This window comes from Nilaparvata lugens, chromosome 5 (assembly GCF_014356525.2).
Source record: "Nilaparvata lugens isolate BPH chromosome 5, ASM1435652v1, whole genome shotgun sequence".
NCBI lineage: Eukaryota > Metazoa > Arthropoda > Insecta > Hemiptera > Delphacidae > Nilaparvata > Nilaparvata lugens.
In genome coordinates, this window is record NC_052508.1 from 21,347,113 (window position 1) to 21,357,051 (window position 9,939).

The window sequence follows — 9,939 nt, forward strand, 5'->3', positions numbered from 1 at the left end:
GGTAAATTGTGAATCGGGCAATGTACCACATTCCATGTACACAGAACGGGCTCATTGTTGCAGCATTCAAGTTGAGAATGTGTGCTGCAATTTAAAATCGCGAGTTGTGACCTCAGATCTGTGATACTGTTTTGTTAATCAAAAACCCAAGACCGATTGAAATTGATCGTCAGTTGTGCGAAGTGTACGGAAACGACGTTAAGAATGAAAGTTCGGTCCCGAGATTGTGTATGTAGTTCAAAAATGGCCGCACTAGCGTTCATGACAAGTAGGATCGAGCGTTGTCACAGATGAGTTGGTTGCCAAAGTCGATCAGAAAATTCGGGAAAATCGCCGTTAATAAGTCCACACCTTGATCCAAGTGACTCTCACTTGTTGCCAAGTCAATCTGTTTGTTGAAAATGTAGAAAAATAGTATTTTTTCTGCTGTATATAATAAACTTATTGTCTCATTCAATCTTTTTATTTTATTTCAAAACGTTTGTTACTTTCTGAATAGCCCTCGTATAATGAAGGGAAGAATTGACTTGCAGACGTGGTACGTGATAGGAAATTCACGAATGACGCATCATCACGTCTGATTAACTTGAAATTTTGCATATATATTCTAAATTTACCGTGTATGGCTAAAGGCCTATTTTTAATTTTTCAAAGTTTCAGTGGGTCAGGTTTTCAGTTTTTAATTAGAGCCGGGTTACCTGCTAGTAGGTAAATAATCTTTTTCAAGTATGAAATTCATAAAAAATCGATATAGGGACATGTTTTAGACAACTGCATCAGAATGGCGGCTACAACGTCAAGAAAATACTTGATCGCCAAAAAGAGTTCCACTGCTCTCATTGAAATGCACATTTCAACTTTTGTTATACTTTTTGCTATGAGATAAGTAGATTTCAACACTAGAAGTGTATTTTTATAGGCGATACTTTCTTTATTCTAATATTCCTTGGTAGCTCACTAGAAGATTTTATAAATGCTATTCTAGCTCACAGGCTCATAAGTTTGGCGACCACTGATCTAAACTATCTAGAATGATCACTACTCAATATAAAAAGAACAAGATTTACCTCTACTTCCTCCTCATCTTCGTCACTATCTTTCTTGACAGCTCCTTTCCCCTTTCCTTTGTCATTTTTAGATTTTTTCGGTGATTTGGACTTGGAATTTTTCTGAAAATAATGGATTTCAGCTGAAAAATATTCTAGAGGAGCAAAGGAAGGTATTACAACTTATGAATAAGGTCCAGTAAATTATCCACTATCCAACCTTCGTTCATCAGACCCTTCCAAAGTAGAGGTGCAAATCTATTTCATCTTGAACCTATTCTGTATAGGTTACTATAGTGAAGTCCACATTATAATGGCAGTGGAGAAAGATAAAACAGCGTTGCCGATTCTCTACCTTGCCACTGCCTTCTAGAGAGGATAGCTAATAACAATATTTTTATAGCTGATACCGGTATATCTGATGAAATATTAACTGCTTATTCTTGTTTAAAATATCAATTACATTTTATTCATCAATAATATCTATTTTTCAATGATTAAGGCTCTGAAAAAATTTGATCACCTTGCCATGTGTGTTGAGTAGTGTTAGAAATAAGAACATTCTATTCAGTAATAACAAGTTAATAATATTAATAGTTTCGAATAAGCATACAGTACTGAATTTCAATGATGCTTGATGAGTAATATTTCTATAAATAAAAATGAATTTTCAACGTCACTATTCAACATCATTACTCAACATGTCAATGTGAATTTTCAACGTTATCAGAATCATTCACATGTCAGTTACCTTCCCGCGGTTGTCGAAACATTCTAAGCTGAAGAATATATTTTTTATATTGAAATCAATAGTACCCTCTTTATACTTTTTTATTCAAACACAACTAATTGAAGAGACTTGAAATGTTGTCAAAATCCACTTTATTCAAATAAAAATTAATATTTTACAGGAACATGCTTTCGTGTGTGCTCACACATCATCAGCTGTAAGTTACAGTACAGTTGGGAAGTAGAACGTTTCCAACCTAACAGAAAGAAAAACAGTTGCAACCTAACAAAAAGAAAGTTAGGTTGGAAACGTTCTACTTCCCAACTGTACTGTAACTTACACCTGATGATGTGTGAGCACACACGAAAGCATGCTCCTGTATTTAAATAAAGTGGATTTTTGACAACATTTCAAGCCTCTTCAATTATGGAAAATTTCCACAACATCAATATTCACACTACAAACTTAATCAAACACAACTAGTTTCAGCACTCATGCCATTTTCAAATATCAAAGTCAAAGAATATACATTTTCAAATCAGGAACAGCTTTTTAGTTGACAAAATGCCAAGATGGAGCTCTGCATGTAGATAAATAGATAAATGCCTTTATAGATTAACGCTTTAAACATTACAAGCGGTTTGGACAAAGTCCGTATTGTCAGTGGCGTACCGTACAATGCCTCCTGTTACGGCTTCCAATAGCCAAATTGTCAGCCACCGGGTAATTATGAAAATTACAAAAAAATATATAACAGTCGAAACACGACATTTATTTATACACAAGAAATCAGTATGGAAACAGCTGGCATGTATGATCAGAACTGGTTCTTTTACAAGGTTAATACATAAGTGAATACATATTGTCATTGTCTTCTACTAGACAGCCATTGACAGTGTTTGAGTCTAAAAATGGACAATGGTTTCACCTCGAAATTAATCATTTATTCAGTGTGATGAATACTGAAAAACCACAGCTTGTTTCAAGCCACCAGGCTTAGGTATAGAGCTTACATTGTGTAAACTACATTTTGAACATTTTTGTAGACGAGAGATAATACTACCAATTGGATTGTAATATTACAAACAATAATTAACATTAATTTATTACCTTGGTTATCGGTTCATCATCAGAGCTGTTTTCCTCTTCCTCCTCCTCATCTTTCTCTTCCTCACTGTCACTTTTTTTCGATGATCGGGGCCCCGACCTTCGTTTAGTTTTGCTGGGTGCCTGTAACCAATAATTATTAGCCTAATAGTTATAGTTCAATCAATCAATCATAATTGAATGCTATAGAGAAAGACTCTGATTGAAGTAACACCATTCTTTTCTACCACGTTTCTAGATGGTTTTTCATTTTTGTTTACCCGTTATTCATTTTTGATAAAATTGAATTCTATTTTTATTCACACAACACAATAAATATCCAGAAAAATATAAAAATATGATTCCTATATAAATATATAAAATGTTTCCTTTGCTGTATCTTGGACATACTTTGATTGAAGGACCGCCCCATCCTTGCTCAACTGAGATTGGGCTACTCTGTGATTGTGAGCAGTTACATGTCCAGAATCACTGATGGTGTGCGTGATATATGTCCCGACTGTGGCAGCGGTCCCCACAGCAAGGAGCATCTTTTCAGCTGCCCCTCGAAACAGACAATATTGACAGCTGCCAGCCTCTGGACCGACCCCTGGGCCCGCTTCCTGGGCCTTGAGACGGAGGAGGAGTGAAACAACGGGGTTCCCGAAGTTGCTACAACAACTGAACTAAATAATAGTTATTGTCAACACGATTTACCTCGTCTTTATCCTCACTGTCACAATCTTCGTCGCTTTCTTGCTCAGCAGCTTTTTTCCCTCTTCCTGTACCATTTTTCGATGTTTTAGGTGTTTTGGACATGGATGGTTTTTTCTGAAAATAATGAATTAGAATCATAGTTGAAATATATTCTATAGACTACAGAGGAGTAAGTACAATGAAGTCTTTTCTGAAAATAATGAATTGTAGTAGAACATATTATTCTAAATAGGAGTGAAGATATGTTTTATATAAGAAATATTGATGAAACAAGTTAGATGGAATCTCGATAATCCGACATTTGTTTAAATTAACCTTTCAAAAAGCAGGTGAAGATTAATTTCTGTGCGTTACTTTTGAAAAGAAATGGTTGCAAACTGGTTCTTTTACATGGTTAATACATAAGTGAAAACATATTGTCATTGTCTTTCTTCTACGAGATAGCCATTAGCAGTGTTTGAGATTAATTGGAATTTACAATGCTTTCAACTCGAAATTCATCGCTTATTCAGTGTGATGAATACTGAAAAACCACAGCTTGTTTCAACCCACAGGCTTAGGTATAGAGCTTTCATTGCATAAACTACATTTTGAACGTTTTTGTAGACGAGAGATAATAACTCAACGATCTACCAATTGGATTGTAATAGTACAAACAATAATTAACATTTCTTACCTTGGTTATCGGTTCATCATCAGAGCTGTTTTCCTCTTTCTTCTCTTCTTCCTCCTCATCTTTTTCATCCTCACTGTCACTTTTTTTCGATGATCGGGGCCCCGATCTTCGTTTAGTTTTGCTGGGTGCCTGTAACCAATAATTATTAATAGTTATAGTTCAATCAATCAATCATAATTAAAAGTTATAGAGGAAGACTCTGACTGAAGTAATGATTCTTTTCTAGATGTTTTTCATATTTGCTCACCCGTTATTCATTTTTGATAAAATTGAATTCTATTTTTATCTACACAACACAAAAGAAAATTAATATCAATAAAATATGAAAATATGATGTTTATATAAATACATAAAATGTTTTCTTCGCTGCCTGCATCTTGGACATACTCTACAAGCTTTTGCCTCTGGATTACTTGCGATTTATAAATATACATTCCAAGATCCTCACGATTGTGAATTCCATGATCTGCAATGTTTCCAGAGGCAGATATTCTTCAACACTTTTAGAGCCGGTTTTCGAGCTCGGGATTTAGCCAAGTTCTAGACTTAAAACAGTTAAAGTCAGAAAGTTGGCTTCCGAAACGGGGCTCGCAGTTTTTATGATAATCTTCTTTTTCTCATTTGTATAATCGGAAAAGTTTTTCCTTGACGAAATGAAACATTCCTAAATAATTCAAAATAGCTGAAACTTTCCACTATTTTCTCTTATTTTATTTTGTCTTCAATTTTCTAGTTTTTCGAAATTTAATTTAAACGTGGAGATAGAGATATATTTAATTTAAACAGATAGAGGAGCATGTATATGGAAGCATAGAATCTATGGACTTCGGCTGTTAAAAAAGCCAGGTGGGTTCAAGCTGAGAAATGTTCAAATTTTGGTTCTGTCCATCTGTGTAATATATTTTATTACTTTTTCGTGATTGCTGACTAATTTATTGAATAATCAATCTATTTACCTATAATCTATATTAATAAAGGAAAGAATCGGCTTAAACATGTACGAGATAGGAAATGCACAATCATCAGTCTGAACTACTGAACTGATTTACTTGAAATTTTTTTGAGATTCATAAGTTGAATCGTAACTATAAAAGCCCAACCAAACTGGGCTTTCTCCAAGTGACTCCGTAGCTTAGTTGATAGTGAGCGCGATTGATGAATCGAAAGTTTCGGGTTCGAGACGTGCCAAACCCATTTTTGTAGGAATTTTCAACTCTTGTAAAGATTATCCACGTAATTTTGAACATAAGAATTAATAATCATTTTATTTTTCTATGTTTCCTGGTCCTGGACATAAGGAGATTGCATTATACAACACCAAATTTTCCCCAGTGTAAAGTACGGGTTACATGCTAGTTACAAATAAATATTGGAAGTTCTGAGGGTTCAAATTAAATTGTCTCTAGTACAAAGTTGTTCGTATCATCCAACCTTCACGCAGCTGGAAAAAATGTGTAACACAATATTATGATACATAATTTTAATAAAGAGACTGTATAGAATAGAAAGTCTTGAATCACCGTCTCATAGTTGGAAAAATATCAAGTTGAAGCAATTTATGTACCAACAATTTTATGCTTTTTGTACCGTCTAATATTTCCTGTTTAGGCAGCTAATCGCAATGATTTAAATTAACCAGAACGGCAGGTGGCCAATCAACTGAAAGTTCATTGCATGATTCAGCCATCATCATTTAAATCACCAGCTTTTCAGATTTAATCAAATTTTAATTATGCAAACGGCCTTATTAACTAGTTTTTATCAAATCCAAGGGAGTACAGTATAATAAAGAAAATTTTAGGGGATTTAATGAAAAAAAAATTTTAATTGATATATGTACCTTGGTTAGCGGTTCATCTTCAGAGCTGTTTTCCTCTTCTTTTTCTTCCTTGTCATCACCTTTTTTCGATGATCGAGGGCCTGGTTTTCGGTTAGTTTTGCTGGGTACCTGTAACCAATAGTTATGATATTAGTAAAGTTATAGTTTAAGTTTATAGTGAAAGATGCTCAGCGAATTAAGTTAATGATTGTTTTCTTGGACTGGGACTTGGTTTTTTTTCTCAAAATTTCATTTCTTGAGACAATTTATTAAAATTTTTATTCATATAATATAAAATATAATAGACTTCAGAAAATGCATCTATTCGTAGATTTCATCAACGCTTTATCTTGTTAAGACTTCAAGAGCTATTGCCTCTGTAATGACTTCCCATCTATTAATTTTCATATTAAAATTCTCAGATTGTTAATTTCATAATTTGTAAAGTAAGCCAGAGCTATAGTGAGATTCAGTTTAAGCGGTCAGCATTGGTTATAATCAATAAGGTACAAGTCTGGTGATAGCAAACACTCAAAAGGCATACCAATGTTCAAAGTTGAGTCAGATACACACACTGGCAACAAATTCAAATTCTGTCGTAAATTTGTCAAATTATTCCACTTCTAAGGAGAGCTGACAGGAGTACTCAGTGAACCTCATAATATAAATTTTACAATATTATGTTGAATCCATTCTCCACCATTAGCAAGTGAAACTACATAATTTTACAGTTTATAGAACTTTGGTGAAGCTAGATAATTTTCCAAGTCAAGAACTTTAGTTTTGTGATCTATCATTAACCAATCTAATTATAAACAAATACAATGGGCAGTTTCATATAAAATGTATAGCCTTAATTTTTCTCTTCTGCACCGTTTACATTTTCTCAACGCAAACAAGAATCAGTCAGCATGAGATCAAATAGGTTCAGATGAAAACCATCGGGATTTACTAAATTAAATGAGAACTCACTTAACTAGATCGGGGCTTACAAACTAACATTTACCTCCACTTCCTCCTCACTCTGTTCGTCTTCGTCACTTTCTTTCTCGGCAGCTCTTTTCTTCCCTTTGCCATTTTTCAATGTTTCAGGTGTTTTAGATATGGACGGTTTCTTCTGAAAATAATGAATCCTAGTAAGAAATATTTCATATAAAAGTGAATAAATGTCTGAAGGTGCATTTTCGTTTGTGCGTAAACTTCCGCAGTCGACGACGACAAGCATTGTTGACATTCTTACTGTCCAAATTTCAAGGGTGCTTAAACAGCTGATCGAATATCTTTTCATTTGTATTTATTATTCAAGAATCAAAATATTTCTAATGATATCAACATATTGCCATTTCAAAGTATAAACTCAACCTCCCCCATTAAAACATAATTGAACATAATCTTTTAGACAAATTGAAATCTACCCAATCTGAGATTCTCACCATGTCGTGGTCGATGACGGCATTTACGCACAAACGAAGACCCAGCTTTACATAAGTCATGTCAAGAAACAAATTCAATAGATTATTGATCATCTTACCCTTCCAAAGTGAAAGTGTACATTGATTGCAGTCCGCCTCTTCTGATTATTATTTGAATTTTGGTTCTAAATTGAATAGAATATCTTGATTAGCCTCAATAGTACATCACAATTTAATTGACATATAGGCCAGTCAACACTACAATACTGTCAATAAAACACTGGAGAATTCTCTATTTATCTATTTCTTGGTATCTTTTTATCTTTCATTTTCGCTTTCTTCCCAAATATGCTCTTTTATATTTAAAAATATACATTATTTTTAATCTATTTCAAAATCCATTGGATATAATTTTTCTTCATATATTCTTTGACAGATTAGAAGGGATTATCTACAAGAAATATTTCTAACTCATTCCTAAATCTTTTGTAATTGAGTTATCTTCTTTCAATGGGCAGTCTATTCATAATTTTTATCTGTCTTGTGGAGTCTGCTTCTTGTTACATTCAAAGATTGACTATCTCGTGTATTACGTGTATGTAGCACTTCTCATCTCCATTTTATCGGAATAATTTCTGAGCCTTATTATTTGTACTATTGGAAGCAGATCTACTTTCAAGCCCAAATGTGATTGTTGTTGTTTCATCTGCATTAGCATTCAACCAAGTTTGAACTACCTTCAAATTAGATTCAGAGTGCCACAGCCTGAGTGTCATCTGCAAGCCTATTGAGAACTGCGGTGTCATCTGCAAAGAAGACTATTTTCGATGGGACATTGATGCTCAAATCGTCAATCATAATAAGAAAGAGCAATGGACCCAGGACCGAGCCCTGAGGTACTCCACACTTGACAGACAAAGTACCCGAGCTTTTACCATCCACACATACAATACAATATTTTACCGAATTGGCTCTATATAAAAATTAACATTTAGAATCACCGTTGAAGTTGACAAAATGCCAAGAAGATGGATCTCTTTATCTACCGGATAATACTACCTGTTAAGGCTTATAATAGTCTTTAAATAGTAAAACAATAGCCTGAAATTCACCAGCTTTTCAGTTTTGGTTCAAGATAATAAAAAAATATATAATTCAATAATGATCAACCAATTACAAATTACAATAGTGAAAAGTAAATTCGTATGGTTTTTTGTTGTGGAGTCCCTTGCGGAAAGGTCTCAACTCACCAAAATATATAGGCTAATTTAAGCCGTAAATAGACCTTACGACTGTCATACTTCAGCAGGGACACGTGTCCATCCTATAACACGGGAATGACCTGGCTAAAAACTGTTCATATTTGGGTTTGAACCCGGGACGTCTAGACTGTTATGCAAGCATTATATTCACTACACCACGATACAATAGTAACGAATAATTAAATAAGACGTTCTTTACCTTGGATGGTGGTTCATCTTCAGAGTCGTCTTCTTCTCTCTCTTCTTTTTCTTCTTCTGCTTCCTTTTGATCCTCCTTGAAACCTTTTTTCGATGATCGGGGTCCTGATTTTCGATTAGTTTTGCTGGGAGTCTGTGAAGATTAGTTAAAACCAGTTAAATCCAACTATAAAATAGTTGAATGAGAAGCATTGATCTAAATGAAGATGATTGATAAAGAATTGTACATAGTTCAATAACTTCTTGAATGTTATTGTAAAAACTAAAAAATAATTCGAGATACAATACTCGACCACTAGGTACAAATCACTTTATAATAAGATTAATCAATTTATAAAATAAGATTGAAGATAATAAGTAAGCAGAAGACGATTTGATCATAACTACAATATTCTCATAGATAAAATACCCACAAATCTTTTAGCACATAAATAAATGAAAACTTCTTTATTCTAAGTAAATCGATGACTGAATGAAATCTACATTTTTTCAAAATAACTTTTTAATCTGGAGATTAAATAAGGTAATTTACCCCCAAAACTGTCGGCAACGTACAAAAAACTGTTCATGGAGAACGTAATATAATAAATACGAAACCCATAATTTTTTACTTTCTCATCTGTGGTTTATTTTAGTTTAATTTTTGTAGTCTAGGATGTTGAAAATAAATAGCTCCTTATTAAGTTTCAATGTTACAAAATGTTAGAATCAGAACATGATTATTTATTTCTGAAAACTTTTTATGTGTAATGCTACTGAATATATTATTTTTCTTAAAAACTCAACTAACTGCCAGCGAACAGACTAATTGTCTATGCTGGCAATGCCATTAAAATCATGAAAAATGTTTGAGAATTTGGTTTTTGTTTTTATATTTTATAACATTATTTCTGTTTATATTTCTTTATATTATATTTAGATTATTTTTGTATTATTTCATAAAATGGAAAATAAATTGAATTGAATCCAATAACAATCTACCAATCGGATAGT

General features: G+C 33.3%; 1 protein-coding gene across 1 annotated transcript in view; it reads right to left on the reverse strand.

Moving 5' to 3' along the window:
* Positions 1-952: 952 nt before the first annotated feature.
* LOC120351578 (ABC transporter F family member 4-like) overlaps positions 953-9,939 on the reverse strand; it is a 90,672-nt gene continuing 81,685 nt past the window's right edge. The window contains exons 2-8 of the mRNA XM_039429412.1: positions 8,948-9,079; positions 7,081-7,188; positions 6,096-6,203; positions 4,256-4,384; positions 3,580-3,693; positions 2,887-3,006; positions 953-1,169 (exon numbers count right to left, since the gene is read on the reverse strand). Coding sequence (XP_039285346.1) covers positions 1,023-1,169; positions 2,887-3,006; positions 3,580-3,693; positions 4,256-4,384; positions 6,096-6,203; positions 7,081-7,188; positions 8,948-9,079 — 858 coding nt within the window. The 3' untranslated portion in view covers positions 953-1,022. The remainder of the gene's footprint in view (positions 1,170-2,886; positions 3,007-3,579; positions 3,694-4,255; positions 4,385-6,095; positions 6,204-7,080; positions 7,189-8,947; positions 9,080-9,939) is intronic.